The sequence below is a fragment of the Vigna radiata genome, chromosome 4, assembly GCF_000741045.1.
Source record: "Vigna radiata var. radiata cultivar VC1973A chromosome 4, Vradiata_ver6, whole genome shotgun sequence".
NCBI classification, from domain to species: domain Eukaryota; kingdom Viridiplantae; phylum Streptophyta; class Magnoliopsida; order Fabales; family Fabaceae; genus Vigna; species Vigna radiata.
Genome location: NC_028354.1, coordinates 13006438 through 13026964, shown reverse-complemented (window position 1 = coordinate 13026964; position 20527 = coordinate 13006438). Strand labels below are relative to the sequence as shown.

The following is a 20527-nucleotide window of genomic DNA, read 5'->3' as shown; positions in this document are numbered from 1 at the left end:
ATTATTACAATGATTGAAGAAGACGAAGAAGTGTGATAAAGCTTTTGAATGGAAAGGTGCCACGTGACAGTCTCTTATTGGCTGAATTTACTAACTAGTTGGACTAATTCGATAGGTCATTTAATTTTGGTTAGCAGAGCAACCTGTTAGGTTTTTTAAGGCCGTAAACAAAAAGGATTAGTTGTTTTGTAAAAAATACGATATTAGTGAACTTTTGAAAAAAAAGAGGACAATTTTGAACCGGTCTTACAAATCGAGGGACCAAAATAGATATTAAACCTTGTTTCAACTATAGAAATAAAGATAGCAAACCATTTTCCACAAAAATAATGTGAATCTGTAAAGAAAAACACATAATAATAAAGTTATCTGTTTTTAAATATCATTAAGTATTAATTTAACTTTTGTGGATTTTATTATACCTTATCAGCATATAGATTTCTGTATGAGATATTTCAGAAGATTATCAAAACTACTAAAATCTCCAATAGACAATTCAGAAACTTCCTACCGAAGCTGATCATGAATAAGTTCCTCCAATTATAATAATATATACATAAACACAAATGCCTCAGCACTTTGTTATTCTCTTTTGTTAGTATTTGTTGATTTGACAGAAGACCGAACATGTCAATAACATATTCATATCGTGAAAAGTAACAGAAGCCAAGAGGCCAAAAATAGACATTCATCAGTACAGAACATTGATATTTTCTTTCGTCATTTCGTGAAATGCAAATTGTTAAACTTATAATATGACAGTGAAGTAGTTGTTGCCGTCTTCTACATGTAATGGAGTCTCGTGAAAGAACGATACAGACACCAAACAATTATTCGGAGTTAGGTTTACAATCAATAGAATATTGAGATAGGAGCAAGTTGATTCAACAGCGGATAGACCATCTTATCTTCCAAGCATGTAGCAAGATTAGGTTTTTATTCTCGACCAAGAAACTCCGGATTCACCAAAACCCTTTCGTGTCTTGGATGCTCAATTTTCTTATAAGCACTTCAGAACTTCCACCATCTGGACCAAGTACCATGATGCCTTTAAACGGTTTTGACAAAACAGATTTTTGTCAATTTTTGCCTAGAAGACCGACCACAATGATAAGAAAAATCATCAAACCATGGCAAAAAATAATTTCTTTACCAGTGACATTTAAAGAACTGAGAGTTACTTCTTTGGAAGTAACCATTGATTCAGGTTAAATCATCCTCTTGCATCTCTTTTTCTTTCAAAACATGCTTTACCCTCAACAAAAGGGTTGACTTCCAAGGTTCCTGCATTGAACCGATCAAGTCATATACAATGTTAGAAACATATATGATTTTATTGGACTCTGGAGATTATTGTGACTTCAACTTTTTACATCTCAGATGATAGTGGCGTTGTTACAATGCCTATAGCAAGATAGCAGATAGTGGGAAAACCACTATTTTGAATTTTTTTTGTATATACATATAAATTTTCAAAAATGATAAAAATTACTCAAAATTACTAATAGACATAATTAACAATAAAAAGGCATCGATATCTTAAAAATACATACAAGTAAATACATACTAATACTAATAAAAGTCAGATTCAAGTTTCCTAGACAGGAATTATCAATCAATACTTTCTAAATCCAAGTCTTTCTATCATTTTCACTATTATCATCTGTAGATTTTAATTTTGGAAATTAAAATCTCAAAAGTAGCCCCCTAGAAAACACCCTAATGTCTCTATTCAAAGGGAATTTAGCACCAGTATAGGACCTACTTCTGTTGTTATTGAGGTACTATTTGCTCTCCTGTGACCGCTACACTAAACCACTCTATTACATAGTGTTGACCCAATTGATACACTAAAAGCATACAAGACATGATCGTCATCAAAGAGGTCTGGAAGTAGCATTATTTAAACAGATGGAAGCAACAATTGAGGAGCCGAAGATGCATCTTTATGTACAATGATATTCTCAATTCTCCATTATACCAACGACATACAGAAAAATACAACAATGTAAATACCAAATAGCTCCAAGAAGACATAAGCACAAGAATGCCAATAATGTACAATATACTTTATGCCATGTTGGTTGCAAAACATGAACAAATTAGGCTTATGCATTGTCATCTAAGACATCTATCATTTTTTATTCTAAAGTCTATGTTCCCTTTCTTATTCCAAAGAATTTGTTGAGTCATTTAAATGTGATGTATGTAAACTTAAAAAGCCTCACTGTGCTACATATCCTCAAAGTAATACAAAAAATGTTCATTCTAACGTTTGGGAGCCTACATCAAACTCTAGTATATCTAGTTTTAGATGGTTTGTCACTTTTGTTTATGACTATACCTATGTTACGTGGATGTTTCTCATGAAAGAAAAATCTAAAGTTTTTACCTTATATGGAAGTCAATCAAATGTTTGCGCTATGATAATGGGAAGGAATATATAACATGTCTAATTCCTTTTCAAAATTGGTGTTATTCATGAATTCACATGTGTGGATACACCACAACAAATTGGCGTTATTGGCTATCTTCGAGATGACATAGACTCTTCTTTTCCATATGTTTGTCCCTAAATCTTATTGGGGGAGCCTATCATCACTGCTGCTTATCTTATTAGTCGATTACTGTTAGGGTGTGGAGAGTTTATGAAAGGAAAAGGGGAAAACGGAACACTTAAACTGTAAACAGTTAAGTGAGGGCGGGAAAGGCCCTTTATAAGGACCTTTAATTGTTTTGGTAGGGTAGTTAATGACTTTTGAGTGTATAAACCGGTCTTAGCACCAGGTGGAGGGGGTTATGCTCCTACTGACAGTGTATTCTTGAATTCTTGTTGTGAATACAGAACATTCTTTTCATTCTTTTTCCTTTCTTGTTGATTGAAGAGTAAGAGAGAGTGAGAGCTAGTTAGGAATTCATCCCCGAATCCCTAACAACGTGGTCCGACCTGCCGGATCCTGTGAGGAGGAGATTGAGAGCGATGGAGGGAAGAGTGCAAGCGGTTGAAGGAAAGATGGAACATCTTGGATTGGCGGTTGACGGATTGAAAGTGGAGACCGCCGGACTGAGGGCGGAGACCGTAGCGAACCGTCAAGAATCAATGGCGATGCGTAAAGAAATACAAGAATTAATAAGGGCGATGGGAATGCGTAACAAGCGAGGAGAAGGAGGATCCGATGGGAGCCAAGATTCTGTAAACCATAATGGAGGAAACCAACGCGTTAATAATGGGGATAGAGAAGGTGAGGGGGAGCAATCGAGAAATCTACCTAATTGGAGACGAAAGGTGGAATTACCCATTTTCGAGGGACCTGACCCCTTGAATTGGATCAGCAGGGCGGAGAAATTTTTCGAAATTCAACGGGTAGCAGAGGAGGAGAAGGTGGAACTGGCGCATCTTAGCATGGAGGGGAGCGCCGGATACTGGTTCAAGTTTTGGAAGGATAAGGCGAGTAACCGTACCTGGGAGTGCCTCAAGGAGGCGTTGTTGATCCGTTTCGATAGTCGTCACCGAGGAGGGATTTTTGAGAGGATGGCGGCGATCAAACAAACGTCCATGATAGAGGAGTACGTGAAGGAGTTTGAAACGTTAGCGAGTCAGACGAAGGATTTTTCCGATAACCATTTGCTGGGTTACTTCTTGGCGGGACTGCGCGAGGAGATGAGGTGCCAGATGAGGCCCTATGACCCGCGTGATCTGATGACAGCGATGAGGATCGCGCGCGACGTCGAGGAGGCTCTCCGTGGCCTAGGATTGTTGGGGTGGACTGGTGCCAAGAACCCACCTTTATGGGAACGAACCACCAGCGGCGGAGCAGTGGTGGCGAGAATTGAGTCGCAGAGGGGCATGCCGGGGAGGGTCGCTCTGGCGGAAAGTGTGGGGTCGGTAAAACAAGACGGAGTGGCAAGAAATGGGCCGGTGAGAGGTGGCAGTCTTGGCGGAGGAGACAATCGGGGAAGAAACTTTTGCAACCTGCCTTACCCAGAATACTTAAAACGCCGTGAGGAGGGGAGGTGTTTCCGTTGTGGTGGGCCTTTCAGCCCTGGTCACCAGTGCCCGGAGAAGAGTTTGTGGGAGGTGTTGCTGGCGAAAGATGAGGTAGACGAAGTAGAGGGGACCGATGCTGAAACGGCGACTCCATGCATGGAGCTTTCCGCGTTCTCGGCCGGAGGGTTGACCCAACCTAAGACGCTGAAGTTGCAGGGCAGAATCAGGGGAAGAGACGTTCTGATACTGGTCGACAGTGGGGCCAGTCACAATTTCATAAGTAAGAGGTTGGTGGAAGAATTACAGCTTGAGATGAAGGACACCCGTCCCTACCAGGTGAGTTTGGGAGACGGCCATAAGAAGGAGGCCAGAGGATGTTGTCCGAAGGTGAAAGTTGACATGGGAGGAGTGGAGATCGAGGAAAGATTTTACCTTTTCGAGCTAGGAGGGGTGGATATGATATTAGGAGTTGCATGGTTGGCCAAGCTAGGGGAGATCACTCTCAACTGGCAAGACTCGACGATGGCATTCGGACATGCAGGGAAGAGGGTGGTCGTCAGGGGCGACCCGGCGCTGGAACGGAGGGTGGTTGAGCCGGAAAAATTGTTGAAGCTAAGTGAGGTCGAAGCATGGGCTTTGGTCTGGAGTGAGGAGTGTGAAGTGAGTGAAGAGGAAGAGATTACAAAGGAACAAAAGGAGGAGCTGGAGGGAATTATTGGACATTATGCAAGGGTATTTCGGGAAGCACAGGGCTTGCCACCTAATAGAAAGGAGGAGCATCAGATTGTCTTGAAAGAGGGCACAGACCCAGTGAACGTGCGGCCCTACCGCTACCCACACGTCATGAAGACAGAAATTGAACGCCAGGTGTCGGAGATGTTACATGCGGGAGTTATAAGACCGAGCAAAAGTCCATATTCAAGCCCCGTCATCCTCGTTAAGAAAAAAGACGATAGTTGGAGGTTTTGCATAGACTACCGGGCATTGAACAGGGCCACCGTCCCCAACAAATTTCCGATTCCAGTCATTGAAGAGCTGTTGGACGAGCTCCATGGCACACGTTATTTCTCGAAGGTGGACCTCAAGGCCGGTTACCACCAGATCAGGATGGGCGAAGCAGATGTGCAGATTACGGCATTCCGAACACATTCGGGGCATTACGAATTTCTGGTAATGTCGTTCGGCCTCACCAATGCTCCTGCCACCTTCCAGAACGCCATGAATGATCTATTCAGGCCCTGTTTGCGAAAGTACGTGCTCGTTTTTTTCGATGACATTCTCATCTACAGCACCACGTGGGAGGAACACATGGAGCATGTGAAAAAAGTGNTGGACCGACTGCAGCAGCAGAGCTGGGTGGTCAACAGAAAGAAGAGCGAGTTCGGACGAAGGTCGATTCGATACTTGGGCCATGTCATCACGGCAGAAGGGGTCAAAATGGATAAGGAAAAGGTGGAGGTGGTCGCTGCTTGGGGAGAACCCAGAACGCTGAAAGCTCTGAGGGGGTTTCTGGGTTTGACAGGGTATTACCGGAGGTTTGTCAGAGACTACGGAAAAATAGCAAAGCCCCTTACAGAGATGTTGAAAAAGGGGAACTTTGTGTGGACTTTGTGTGGACCGAGGCTGCCAGGGAAGCAATGGGGAGACTGAAGAAAGCTGTGACGACGGCGCCGGTACTGGCGTTGCCGGATTTTACGAAGCCATTCTCGGTGGAGTGTGACGCACCTGGTGGAGGCATTGGGGCGGTGCTATCACAAGGACAAAGACCGATCGCTTACTACAGCAAGGCGCTATCTGGTGCGAGTCTAGGAAAAGCGATCTACGAAAAGGAGCTCATGGCGGTGGCGATGGCGGTACAACACTGGCGACCCTATCAGCTAAGGCGAAAGTTCATGGTGTACACGGATCAAAAGAGTTTACGATTCTTGTTGGAACAAAGGGTGACGACGCAGGCCCAGCAACATTGGATAGCGAAACTACTGGGCTATGATTTCGACATAGCCTACAGAATAGGGCCCTCGAACCGGGTTGCAGATGCTTTATCCCGTAGAGAAGGGGGAGATCTGGATGAAGAAGGTGACGCCGGAGGAAAGGTAGTAGAAGCTGAACTAATAGGGGTAGTGCGACCCTATTGGAGAGATTTCCAAGACGTAATCAAGGAGGTGGAGGAAGACGGAGAATTGAAGAAGATTAAAGAGGACATTGAAACAGATCCGAATAAACACCCTGCTTACACTATGGAGGACGGGCGTTTGCACTACAAAGGACGATTAGTCATTACTGCCAAATCGGAGTGGGTTCCAAAATTGTTAGCCGAATTTCATACTACCCCAACAGGGGGACATTCTGGCGTTTATCGAACATATAAAAGGATAGCTCAATCACTATTTTGGATTGGAATGAAAAGGAGCGTGACAGAGTATGTGGGCCGATGCTTAGTATGTCAGCAAAACAAGTATCTCGCATCATCACCCCAAGGTCTCTTACAGCCATTGCCAATTCCTGAAGCAGTTTGGGAGGACATTAGCATGGACTTTATTGTGAGACTTCCGAAATCAAGAGGGCATGACGCCATACTCGTGGTGGTGGACCGATTAAGCAAGTATGGGCATTTCCTCCCTCTCAGGCACCCTTACACCGCGAGGACCNTAGCAGAAACANTTGTGAAGGAGGTAGTAAAGNTGCATGGAATTCCCAAAACGATAGTAAGCGATCGCGACCCCTTGTTCCTCAACTTATTTTGGAAAGAGATGTTCAAGATGCAAGGAACCCACCTCCAAATGAGCACCGCCTACCACCCTGAGACCGATGGACAAACTGAGGTGCTTAATCGCATTCTTGAAGGGTATTTACGTTGNTTTTGTTCGGANCAGCCAAAGAGCTGGTTTTNTGTCCTTCCCTGGGCCGAGTACTGGTATAACACCAGCTAGCAAGGATCGGCTAAGTGTACGCCTTTTGAAGTGGNTTATGGCAGAGCACCACCANCGCTNACCCNATTCATTCCNNGNGANACTATGGTGGAGNCTGTAGCACAAGAGTTGCAGACGAGGGATGAAGCGTTACAACAGCTCCGTTTCCATTTATCAAGGGCGCAAGATCTGATGGTGAAGCACGCGAACCGTAAGAGGAAACCGGTGTCAATCAAGGTGGACGATTGGGTGTATTTAAAAGTTAGACCGCACCGACAGGCTTCTATGCAAATGGGATTACACCCAAAGTTGACAGCTTGGTATTACGGGCCCTTTAAGGTAATGCAGAAGATAGGCGAGGTGGCATTTAAACTACAATTGCCACAAAATGCTAGAATCCACCCCGTGTTCCATGCATCACAATTAAAAGTAGCCATCGGTACGAAGCAAGTGGAGAAAGAGTTGCCAGCTGAATTACAGGTTAGTGGACCTACTTGTTGGCCGAGCAGAGTGCTTGATACACGGGTTCAGCAACAAGAAGGGGCCCCAAGGGAGCAAGTGTTGATTGAGTGGCGGGATGGAGGAATAGAGAATGCTACTTGGGAAGATCGAATAGTGATACAGGAACAATTTCCCGACTTTAACCTTGGGGACAAGGTTAATCTTCAAGGGGGGAGTGATGTTAGGGTGTGGAGAGTTTATGAAAGGAAAAGGGGGAAACGGAACACTTAAACTGTAAACAGTTAAGTGAGGGCGAGAAAGGCCCTTTATAAGGACCTTTAATTGTTTTGGTTGAGTAGTTAATGACTTTTGAGTGTATAAACCGGTCTTAGCACCAGGTGGAGGGGGTTATGCTTCTACTGACAGTGTATTCTTGAATTCTTGTTGTGAATACAGATAATTCTTTTCATTCTTTTTCCTTTCTTGTTGATTGAAGAGTAAAAGAGAGTGAGAGCTAGTTAGGAATTCATCCCCGAATCCCTAACAATTACCCTATCGGATATTCGATGGTCTAACTCCAATTGAGACCATGCTTTCCTTCTTTCCATCTATTCCTTTTTTTCTCTAGTCTTCATAGTCGAGTGTTTGGATGAGTTGTATTTGTTCATATTTAGTTAGTTTTGTGAAACTTACATCCTAGAGTTGTTAAACATATTTTGGTTATGTATCTAATAAAAAGGGATATTGTTGTTATCATCATTCAAGTCAAAAGTCTTTTAACTCAATGGATCTCATTGTTGAAGAAACTAAATCCATTTAATTGTATCCTCAACTTCAGGGAGAGAGTTCCTTTGACGTTGTTGACTCTTTTGAATCTTTTCAGTTAACTTTTGTCCCTTTCATACAGGAGCCATCTAATATTGATTATACTCTTGGTACTCTTGATAATTCTCCTGCCACATCTTATATGGATGTCTCTAAAGATGCTCCTAACAAGGGTATCTTCTACGTTCTTGAGTTAGGGTCAACTCTATGCAATATCAGATGTGACAAAAACAACCTAACTTGATTCAAGAACAACTCCAATTGTTTGGGTCAAGGGAAAGTGTTTCTTCTTCTAACACCCTTGAACCTTTGAAAAATTCTTTGAATAATAATTGTGAACCTAACCTTGATGACTTACCCATTGCTTTGAGAAAGGAACTTGGTCTTTGACCAAATATCCTATTTCTCATTTTGTAACCACTAAAAACCTTTCTATGCAACACCAAAGTTTCTTCGTTGCCATTGATGCAATTAGAGTCCCTGCATCAATTGAAGAAACATTAAAGAATGAGAATTGGGTTCAAGCCATGAATGAAGAGATGAGTGCCTTAAAAATGAACCAGATATGAAAAATTGTTAATAGGCCACTAGATAAAAAGGTAGTAGGATGCATATGGATTTTTAATGTAAAGTATAAATATGATGACACATTAAAACTTTACAAAGAAAGATTTGTTGCTAAAGAATATACCTAGACTTGTGGTGTTGATTATGATGAGACATTTGCTCCAGTGGCAAAGATGAATATGGTTAGAATCATTTTCTCATTTTGATGTGAAAATTGTTTTCCTACATGGACATTTACAGGAAGAAGTCTATATGGAAATTCCTCTAGGTTTTAGGTCTATTGAAGAAGGGAATAAAGTGCGCAAGTTGAAGAAAGCCTTGTACAGACTCAAGCAATCACCCATGCTTGGTTTGGTGGACTGACTGAAGTTATGATCTCCATGAGGTATCGACAGAGTCAATTGACCATACCCAATTCATCAAACATTCCCAGGTAGGTAAACTTACTCTACTCTTAGTTTCTATTGATGATACGATTGTTAAAGGTGATAAACATGATAAACAAATCTTGAAAGAAAAGCTTGCTACTTAGTTGAAATGAATGATCTAGAAAAATTAAAGTACTTCCTTGGGGTAGTAGTTTACTCAAAGAAAGTATGTTCCCGATCTCCTCAAAGAATAGGTCAAATTGATTGCAAGACTACTATAGTTCATATAGAACAAAACCACAACAAGGAGTGATGAAGACAATTTAGTGTAAATAAAGGCCAATATCAAAGATTTGAGAGGAAACTCATTTCCTTGGCTCACACCATACCTGACATAACCTATACTATGAGTGTAGTTAATTAGTTCATGCATGACCCAAGGGAGAGACATGTACAAGTTGTGAAAAAAATCCTTCAATATTTTGCTATTGATTATTGCTCAAGAGTAATGAAGAATTAAAATGGAAGTGTATATTGATGTTTATGTAGATTATGTCTATTACAAAAAGGGAACCCACTTCAAGATATTGCATGTTCTTGGGTGAAAATTTCGTGACATGCATAAGTAAAACAAATGTTGTTTCAAGGTGTTAGAAACCCACTGATTGATTGAATTATCTCCTCCATCTGAAATGTTTTTTTGTCTCTTGATATCTTGAAGAAGTTCTTTAATCTTTGATAGGTTCAGTGGGAAAGTGTATGCTAGGAGAAATAAGGATATCAGGCAGCTGTAAGTTGTAACGGTTTGTTATGGGGTTGTTGTAAACAGACTACTATATATAGTTTGTATGTGGGTTGTTTTGGGAGTTTTTAGGAATTTTGTAAAGGGAAGGCTAGGAAGAGTCTGGTCCTCTCAAAAGACCAGGGCTAGTGTAACAATTTGGTTTTCTATGCTTGTTTCTTTGTTGACAATGCTGTCTGGTTTTTGGGGTGAACATCCAAGAACCTATCTTGGAAGTCTTTATTGTTTTTTAATAAATTTGGGTACCTATCATTGGTATTCAGAGCCCCTTTCCTAGTGCTATGGTGGCTATGAGGCATGATCAATACAAGAATGGATGAAAGATTGGATGGGTTGGAGCGCATAGTGCAAGAGCAAGAACATGAAAATGAGAGAAGGTTCCAAAGATTGGAAGCAATGATTAAAGGGCTGACAATGATGGTGGAACGGTTTGCATCCTCTAATAAACATACCGAGGATAGTGCTTCTATTGTCAAGGGAAGCAGTAAGGACAGTCCAAAGAATGAAGAGATTTAGGAGTGACTGGAGAAAAATGAAGGAAGTTGGATATTCCTGTTTTTGTAGGAGAGGAGGCTTATGGCTGGACTAACCGGTTGGAGAGATATTTCTAGTTGAAAGAAATCAATGAGGAGGAAAGGATGAGGGATGGCATGGTTTCCTTGGAGGGAAAGCCCTGAATTGGTTCCAGTGGTGGGAGACTTGCTATCTGAATCCCACATGGTAGGCTTTCAAAGAAGCGGTTGTTCAATGGTTCTAGCCAACCATGCTTCAAAATCCTTTTGAAGTCTTGATTGGGCTTCGACAAATTGGGTAGGTGGGAGAGTATATTGAACAATTTGAGCAATATGCGGGGTTCTTGAAAGATATAAGGCAAGATCATTTGACTGGCATTTTTTTGAACGGATTAAAGGACGAAATAAGGGCAGAAGGTTAAGTTGTATGAGCCCAAGAACCTTGTTGAGTTAATGATGAAGGCTCAAATGGTAGAGGAAAAGGTTAGGGTCACTTCCAAGGGAGGATCTTTGATGGTACAAAGGTCTAATGCTAACTACATACCCCTGCCACAGACTAGGAGTCATTCTTTGGAAGGAGGAAGTGCAGCTGGGTTTTCCAATTCATCCAGGGGAGGGGGGAAAGCAGTGGTTCTGTGAGCACGGTCAACAGTTCTCAAGAAGGGGTGGCAGTAGACTCAGAGAAGGTAGAAGCAAAGGAGAGGTGGCCAATTCTGAAAAATGCTAAGGCTTTGCGTGGATTTTTGGACCTCACTAGATATTACAGCCGATTTGTACAAGGTTATGGTAAGATGGCTAAACCACTCACGCAATTGTTATCTAAAGATGGGTTTCACAGGACACTAGATGCTCAACATGCATTTGAGACCTTGAAGAATGTTGTTTCTCAATTACTAGTATTGGCAGTCCCAGACTTTTCTAAACCATTCATCCTAGGAACAGATGCTTCTAGCAAAGGTCTAGGGACTATTTTATTAGTGGATAGACCTCCAGCTTTTTGGAAGTCTTAATCAAATGGCAACACATCTCATCCATTGAAAACAATTGGAAATCTGTAATAACTATCAATACGGAGTTTCTTGCTTTTCATCTTGAAGACAAGGTGAAGCTTCATGGAGGGGATATTGATAGGTTCAGTGGGAAAGTGTATGTTAAGAGAAATAAGGATATCACGCAGTTATAACTGCCTGTTATGCGGTTGTTGTAAACAGACTACTATATATAGTTTGTATGTGGGTTGTTTTGGGAGTTTTTAGGAAGTTTTGTAAAAGGGAGGCTAGGGACAATTTGATCCTCTCGAAAGACCAGGGCTAGTGTAACAGTTTGGTTTTCTGTGCTTGTTTCTTTGTTGACAAAGCTGTCTGGTTTTTCTGGGTGAACATCCAAGAACCTGTCTTGGGAAGTCCTTGCAGTTTTAATAAATATGGGCACCTATCAATCTCCTTCATTTCCCATAGTAGGGTATCTTTGCCAACAGACAAATTTGTCTTATCTTTGCAATCACTCTTCCTTGCTTGCTGATCAGTCTTTCCAAACAACTCACTCTACTGTCCATAATCCCCCCTTCTGTTTTGGCAGGTCGAATCAAATTGTCAGGAACCTAGAAACAGTGATGGAAGAACAATATAGAAAAACAAGCAAAGATAAAAGTCTTGTGGTGTACTATTCACTTTACATTGTAGAAACCAAAGCTTTTAAATGAAAATTGTTTTCCTTTCTCTCAGGGTTCTCCCTGTCACAAACATCAATTCAGAAAGACTCCCCTAACTCTCCCTGACATGACAATCTATAAACTTTTACAAAAAGTCTTCATTTCATATAAGGTAACAACTAAATATTAACCAGTTAATTACTTCTGTTTTTATTTTTCTTCCTATAGTAAACTTTCAAGACCCCCTCCTTTTTTTCCCTTGCTTATCACAATGTCTAGTGCACAGGCTGAATTTTGAGCTATGGCACATGGAGTGTGTGAATTGTTATGGCTGAATAGTATTCTAAACAATCTTAACGTGACATGTGAAGAGCCTATGATTCTTTATTGTGATAATAAGTTAGCAATTAGCATTGCCAATAATTCAGTTCAGCAAGATAGGACCAAACACACAGATAGATTGACACTTTATCAAAGAGAAACTAGAGAGTAACCTTATCATTGCTTCTTATGTCCCATCTAGGCTTCAATTAGCATATATGTTTACGAAAGATCTTCCCACTAAATGGTTTCATTATCTTAGATGTAAGCTAAGAATAACAGATTTCCATTCACCACTTAAGGGGGAACGTTGTTAGTAGGATATTAAGTATACTACTAGAAGTTAGAAGATTCTAGATATCTCTCTTGTTTCAAATAAAAATCTTCTTTCTTTCATATTAATCTTTTCAAGTCATATAAAGTGAAAACTTATCCTTCCTCCAACTTAAAAAGTAATAGAAGATTGAGAAGATTGTGAAGTTTGAGAGGTCGGAAATACAAATGAACTCACACAAAAGGATTGAAAAAGACAGATTTAGGAACAATGTCTAAGACGGTGGATCAAACAACATTAATTTTAAATTAGATTAGCTAAAGAACTTGAGATTCTAAAATAAGTTTTGCTCCAGGAAGGAAAAAGGACATTTTGTGATCTGCATATGAAATTATAGTGTACGTTCGTAACTTTAGTATATAATTTGCTTAAGAAAAAAATCTCTAGTACATTATTTCTAAAAGGGTTAAATATGTTTTTAGTCTCTATACTTTGGGGCGATTTTGGTTTTAGTCCCTTTTTCAAATTAAGGTACAATTTAGTCCTTCAACTTTAGAAAACTCTGGTTTTAGTCCTTTTTATCAAATTTTTTTAACTTTATTTGTTGTTTCAAGCACGTTTCATTATATCATTTGGATTGTTTGCACTGTTTGACACATTTTTGCTTCAATGTTAACTGAGAAACGTGTTTGAAACAACAAATAAAGTTAAAAAAATTTGGTAAAAAGGACTAAAACAAGAGATTTCTAAAGTTGAAGGACTAAATTGTACCTTAGTTTGAAAGAGGGACTAAAACCAAAATCACTCCAAAATATAGGAACTAAAAGCATATTTAACCCTTTCTAAAAACAATCAATCAGATATTTATTTAGATCACAAATAAATAAAACTAATGACATCTATATCAAACATGGCAAAGTTTGACAAGGAGATCAACATTGCCTCTAAAATTAATCAATTCACAAATCAAACAACGAAAACATTTATATTACTTTCCAGCAGTTAACACAAATGGATTCTGATTTTGATTTTAATAAAATGATACAAACATTAAAAGAATTAGATAACATTAAATGGTAGTCACGTGACTCTGTTTTTCTGTCTAGGGATAGAGAAGTATACCAATGGGGTTATGTCATTAAACTCCTTGACTACTTTAGTAAATTTTTCAACATCTTCCTCGTCAATTGAAGCAGCTAAATCCTGAAATATGATGATTATATTATGTATATTAGAAAGAATAGAAGGGTGTGCAGGAAACTAGGGGAGCCAATTACTACTGGCACTTGTCATTGAGACTTAAGAGCAAATTGGACAAGCTCTAAGTTACTGTCAGTTAGTAGTGTGATTTCAACACATAGGAGATAGAACCAGTCATTGAGAATTTAAAGACAAAGGTAGAGGACAGAAGGAAGGTCAATTTCACGAGTGTAGATTCCTCTTTGCACACTAATTTTTTCTTCTTCCGTTTTAGATTTGTATTCTCCCATCAAGATCTTAATAACAGACACAATAAAAATGTCCCTATTATCTCTATTCTACTTAGTCTGAATATGATCCAGTTCCATTAAAATTCCACGACTTACAGCCAAAAATTTGTATTCACGGGTTGTGGAGAATGTGGGATCCAAGTCCTACGTTATCAAATGAAAACATGTCAGAAATTTAAGTGCGAAGTATTCTCCAGTATGTAAAAGAAACTCTAAAAAGAACCTGATAAAGCTCCAAAGAGTTGGAAATTGCAACAAAATCCCCTTTAACAAGCTGACAAAGGCCTGAGTTAAGAAGATGTACTCTAACTCCATATTTCAACAAGTTGCTATTCAGTGACTGTCGGGCAATATCTTCATAAATCTTAATTGCCTTCTGATATCTGGTAAAAACATCAAGTAGATCAATATACCCCAAGTTTTAATGTTTTGCAACTTCATTTCTAATCAGTTTGGGTAAATAAACTTTACATGGTATGCATATCCCAACGCAATTAATTGGTAGCTCCAACCATTTTAAGAATAGAACAGAACTTACATGCAACTTCAAGAGATATGCAGGTAAAAGAAAGTTAAACACACTTACTGTTGAAGCTGGACAAAAAATTGTGCAACTTTAAGCTTGCACTGTATGACAGAGGTTGCTGCATCTCCAATTTCAAAAAGTTCAGCAGCCCTCTCATAATGCAATCTAGCACAGTCTATGTCTTTGTTGAGCTCACATAAGTCGCCAATTTCCTAAATCCAGCAACATAAATTCAACTCTGCAAATTTACTTTATTTTCAAAGGATTTAAACTCCCAATCAGAACCACAAAGAATGAAAGAAATAAACAAAAAACAGATACAGAATAACATAACATAACACCACATGAACGTGAACTTGAACATGAAAAAGGTCTTCAACAGAATTGGAGAGACAGGGCAGGAAGGTACATGCCAACAGACTTGCCAAGTCATGTCCCTATACACAGTGAATGAGTATACTCAACAACAAAAGGTACCTTTGAATACTTAGCAGCCATGATGTGCCTACCAAGCTCTTCGTAGATTGTCACTACTTTATTTAAGCAGAAAACAGCTCCTTAAATGAGAAAACAGAAGGAAAAAAAGTTAGCTAAGGTCATGTTTCATTCTCTTTTCAACTTTTGGTTTAAAAGACATTTTCTAGTACAATTTCACATACTCATGAATCAATGTCTCATATATATTCTATCAAGTTTTACAAAGTATTTCCAAACAAGCGTTTAGAAAAAGAAACATAAACAGTAAGAAATGTTTTCTTGTCTTTTTTTTTTTTTTTTTATCTTGTTCAACATTTTTGAACTCCACATGTATATGCCTTACACCACACTGCACCAGATGTATAACTACCCTTGTTTAGCCAAACTTTGAAAACTAAAAACAATTTTCAAAAATAGGTAAAAAAAAAAAAAAAGCACAGTATGGTACTGAGATGGATCTTCACTGCCCTGGGAATGTAAAGACACCAACGAAACCGGATTGTATGCAATCATTTTCTCTACGCATTCACATAGTCATCACATTGTAACTACCCATGAAAATTGAATAGCTCAAATCTCAAATGCTTCTTTTAGGTCCAATTTACCAAGATAAAACATAAGTCATCCCATCTTAATTAGATTGTTCCAAGTTATTGACAATGTGAATACATGAAAGAAAAATAAAAGTTTATTTACTCTGCCAACATACTTACACAATCTTTACATTTTACTCCTTACCCTCGAAACCTATACCCATTTTAGTTCTTACACATGCACACTTTCTAACTTGTTCCCATCTCTACATATACACTTTACAGATTCCAATTTAGTCCCCACAATTTCCGACAACAAAGAAAAAAACGGAACTAAATAGTATACATGGAGGGCCTAAAAATAGCAACTTCTAGGTGTGCAAGAACTAAAAAAATAGAGAGATTATGTAAAGGGAGCAAATGAGTAATTAAGCAAAAGTTCTACACGGAATCCGAGGGAGGACCTTAAAGAGCACCTTGTAATGAAGTTTTCTTGTAGCAACGAGCACCTTCGATATAAGCATTTACAGCATCATGCTTGTTACCTAACTGCACTACCCATAATTGGACAAAGGGGCATCGTATTATATAATGTATATATAGTAACAAATGAATCCAAAGCACAAAACTGGGTTTAAAAGTGTGAAAAGGATCATGGTGAGAACAGAACCTTCATGTGACATGCAGACGATTCGACGAAGAGTGAGCCCGCCTTGTCCCCTGAACGAACAAAGAAACAGTTAAAAGTGTGAGAAAAACATGAAAAGGAAAAGAAAAAGTTTTGGAAGAGATTGCGTGTGAGAGAAAGAATGCGACATGATTTGGCGAGTTTGAAGGAAGTAGCGGATTTGTGGAACAACAGAGCGGCGTCTTCGACTTTGGAACCGAACAAGGGGCAACAAGCGTGGAGCTTGTTCTCCGCTTTCTTGGCTAGTATATGTCCCTTCACCATGTGATCGTCCATTGTTGCTTTCTGCGTGCGTGCGTTGCTTCCTTAGTCACCGTTGCGTTTTGGCTACAGAAAAGGTCGCCACAGACGCTGTTGCGTAAAAACGACGTCGCGTAGTGGTATTGGTTATGCATCTTCTTTCTGCTGCTTTGCTTGTTAGTTCGGTTCGTTTCAGTCAAGCCAAAGCCGAATCGGACATGTCAACTTCAAAATTCTGCAAACCAAGTCCCAGATTCCCGTGTTTAAGGTTTGACGTTATCCTATGTTAAATTAACTGGTATTTTAGTTATATTTAACAAAAATTGTTCAACAAAAAAAAAATTACCATCAATATTTCAAAAAAAAAAAAAAATTTAAAATTGGCTTAATGCTTCTTTTAATTTAGTTTCTACACTAATTACTTATTTTTTTTATTTAACGTGGTTCAATATTTCTTTCAGGTTGAAAAATGATAATTTGATAACATTTTTATAAATATTTTGTAATTAATTATGACAGTTTTTATGATTATTATTATTAATTGTAAAATAATTTTAAATTAATAAAAAATAATACATAAATAATATTAAAATATTATAAAACAAAGTTGTTAAAATATCACACTCTAGGATGCGAACTTTCAATTCTATAATATATAGCTTATATAGGTATTTTAAGGAAAGATTATTAGGAAAGCATATAAATAAATAAAATATTATATCACTTTCAACTTAAAAATGTTAAAATAATAGATTTATAGTTTTCTATTTTATTTTCTTAAAGAAAAAAGTTATACGGATTCTGAATTATTAATAAAGTATTAAAAAACAGTATGTAGTGATATTAAGGAATAGTTTGGGGTTAGGACATGAAAAGCTATGATTGGGATTGGAAAGGGTAGATTTGATGGGTGTTTGTTTGGTGGGACAGGCATTTGAAGGAATGGTAGAGAGAAGAGGAAAATGAGTGTAAGTGCACTAAAATAATAAAGTGGAACATAATGGTCATACGATTGCATTCATGTACTACCTAGGATTTGCAACCATTTTGGACTTTCAAGTTTTACAACTAACCAACTAATCACTCATTAACAATTTCATTCCTAAAGTCTCAGATCACACAAATAAGTAGGTAAAAGTAGAAAACAAAATCAGGAAATAAAAAATATTTTATCAAATGAGATATTATCAAAACAAAATTGAATGAATAGTTTTCATTTTTTTTACATGATTTTGCATCTATTTAAATGAATAAAAACAGACCCAAATAATACAATATATATGTCCAAGTCATAGATTACTATATTTTGATCACTTCAAAAGTTATGAATATATATATCTTAATTTACCTTACAGTGAAAATAATTATTTAAAAATTTGTATAACAAAATATTATACAATTGATAGATAAAAAATTATCCATGTTTGTCAAATTTGAATGTTTAGTTAAAGCAATTATAAGATTTGGTATAGAATTTAAACTAACTAGTATTTGAGTGATTTTAACTAGTGTTGTCACTCATAAGTTAATTTTACTTATCAATGGTTCGGGTAAGATTAAATTGAAAAATTTTTGAAATTTCAATATGTATTAATTTTGAACTCAGCTTAAAAAAATATAGCTTACTCGGACTGAATTCATGCAGGCTGGTCCATTAAATTATATAATTTTCTAATAGTTTGATTCATTTCTTTACTAATTTTGTGATATTTTACATTTCAAAATAGTTTTCTAAAGAATTCCCAAATTGACAAAAGGGTCTATGAGATTTTCTTCTTCTTGATTTGTTGTAGGTTTAATTATATTAAGCTATTTAATTAATTTGGTAGCTCTGAGCTAAAAACAGGATTCAATCAAACTGTGAGCCCAATAAGAAAATGTGAAGCTGTCAACTTGAATAGACGTATCCATGACTCATCACTATATATGCAAAGTTAGGCCACAATAGACTAACAAGACAATTGGGCTGCTGCTATTCAAAGTTTCCCCTCAACAGTCTTCTTATTTTTAGATTATTTTAAACCAAAATTCACTTTTTTAGATAAATATCGAATAAAACACAGAAATCGTAAAATATTGTTAAACTACATAACTAAATTTTAAGCCGTTTTAAAATGAAAAGTCATATTAATTATATTTAATTTATGCTTATTACAAGGAAAATAATATTTTTTAAAGATATAAACTTATAATTTTGATTGATANAAAGTCATATTAATTATATTTAATTTATGCTTATTACAAGGAAAATAATATTTTTTAAAGATATAAACTTATAATTTTGATTGATATGTATATTATTGAGAAACAATTGTGACATATTTTTACTTTTAAAAGTATAATGTATAGAAGTTGTAAATGATAATAAGATTGTAAGACTAGGATTTTAGAAGTAATCTGGACATTCTCTGGTTGAAAGATGTGTAGGGAAGTTCGATACATATATATGTAAATTTTTATAATGAAGATATTTATGTATATGTAAATCTACATCTATCTCTTATTTTATTTGATGTGAGACTTTGTTTGTATCTAATAAGAAAATCATCATAATTTACATATTGAAGAAGAAAAATCCATGAAGGGAGCAACAAGTGAAGTTGGTTTTGGCCATGCACATGTTAAAGTAGGACCATTCAACCACTATGTACTACTGATACATAATATTACAGTCATGAACATTAGATTGAGATGCTTGTTAAAGGCCTAACTTAGCGGGATTGGTCGTTGGTTATACAAACATGGTTTGGCCATTATTCTCTTTCGCTTCCAATCCCACTTTTCTCTTTGAATCAACCAAACCCAACCTCAATCAACATATAACGTATGTAATATACTTCAACATCTTGCATTTATACATAATTTTGTAAATTATGAAGGATCATGATGAAACTAACAGTTGGTTGGAGAGTGATTCATAACAATAGTTTTTAAATTGATTAGTAAAAAGAAAAAGGATGATGATGAAAGTGTAAGTGTAATTTGAAATAGAGAAGTTTAGTATTTATTTGATCTAGATGGACATGGCAACTTTCTGGTGGGGTGCATTTTGGTAACCAGTCCAAGTCAGTGATCTTAGCTTCTGTCATTATGATATTTGAGAGAGAACAGCAAATTGATAATTGATAATGACAGCCTTTCATATATTTTTTTTTTTCTTTTCTTAAAAGTATGTTATTTGTTTCTCTCTGTTAACATATTCTAGAATTTTGTAAATATATATATATGCTTATAAGTATATGTATAAAAGTATAATATAAGCACATATACTGTTTTTATTGAATTTGATTCATTTAGGAACAATTGATTGAAGGAGGAGAGTTTCTTTTGGCTAGAAAAAAAAATAGAAAGAATTGAACGAATTATTTTAATAACTTTTGAAAACTTTAATCATATTAATGAATAGTTTTCAATTAAAGTCTTAGACACACTGATAATTAGTATAATCAAGAACAATAACGATTATTTTCATTCATATCTAGACGAGACTAAAAGGAGTAGACTTTTTATCTCGATTTTGAACCGAGACATAAAAGGATAAGATTTTGTCTTGGTTCAAAGTTAATCGCAGTATATAGAGTTTTTGATTTTCTTTTTCATAAGACTTTATGCCTCGGTTCTTTCTGAACAGACAATATGTCCGCCTCTACTGCCTCGGTTGGACCTGAACCGAGACAGTAGGGTCTTTTTTATTTTTATTTTTGCTTTTTTCGTTAACCTTAATGATGATTATAATCACAATCAAGGCATATTCTCCTGTTCTTTTAAGAACAGGTATCTGTAACATTTCCAACTATAGAAACAAACCTACATATAATTTTATAGTCAGAATAGTCCTGAACAGTCTAGAAATATATATTTTGAATAAAAATTATATTAAAATACAAATACAATCATAAATCAACTTCTTAGAAG

The 20527-nt window shown here is 37.1% G+C and overlaps 1 protein-coding gene across 7 annotated transcripts; it reads right to left on the bottom strand.

Annotated features, from left to right (window-relative positions):
- Positions 1-628: 628 nt before the first annotated feature.
- LOC106759597 (alpha-soluble NSF attachment protein 2) lies at positions 629-16881 on the bottom strand. Of its 7 annotated transcripts, XM_014642847.2 has the most exons (10): positions 16501-16881; positions 16355-16404; positions 16161-16233; positions 15152-15231; positions 14735-14886; positions 14372-14531; positions 14245-14292; positions 13781-13861; positions 1154-1284; positions 629-1048 (listed from the first exon to the last, which is right to left on the bottom strand). In XM_014642847.2, exons 1-9 carry the CDS (start codon positions 16646-16648, stop codon positions 1204-1206), a joined length of 873 nt encoding a protein of 290 aa, XP_014498333.1. In that variant the 5' UTR covers positions 16649-16881; the 3' UTR covers positions 629-1048; positions 1154-1203. The 7 variants fall into 7 exon arrangements, with proteins under 7 accessions (XP_014498333.1, XP_014498330.1, XP_022635558.1 ...); XM_014642844.2 differs by having other exon boundaries at positions 16355-16881; XM_022779837.1 differs by having other exon boundaries at positions 629-1090; positions 1182-1284; positions 16355-16881.
- Between the last annotated feature and the right edge of the window lie 3646 nt (positions 16882-20527).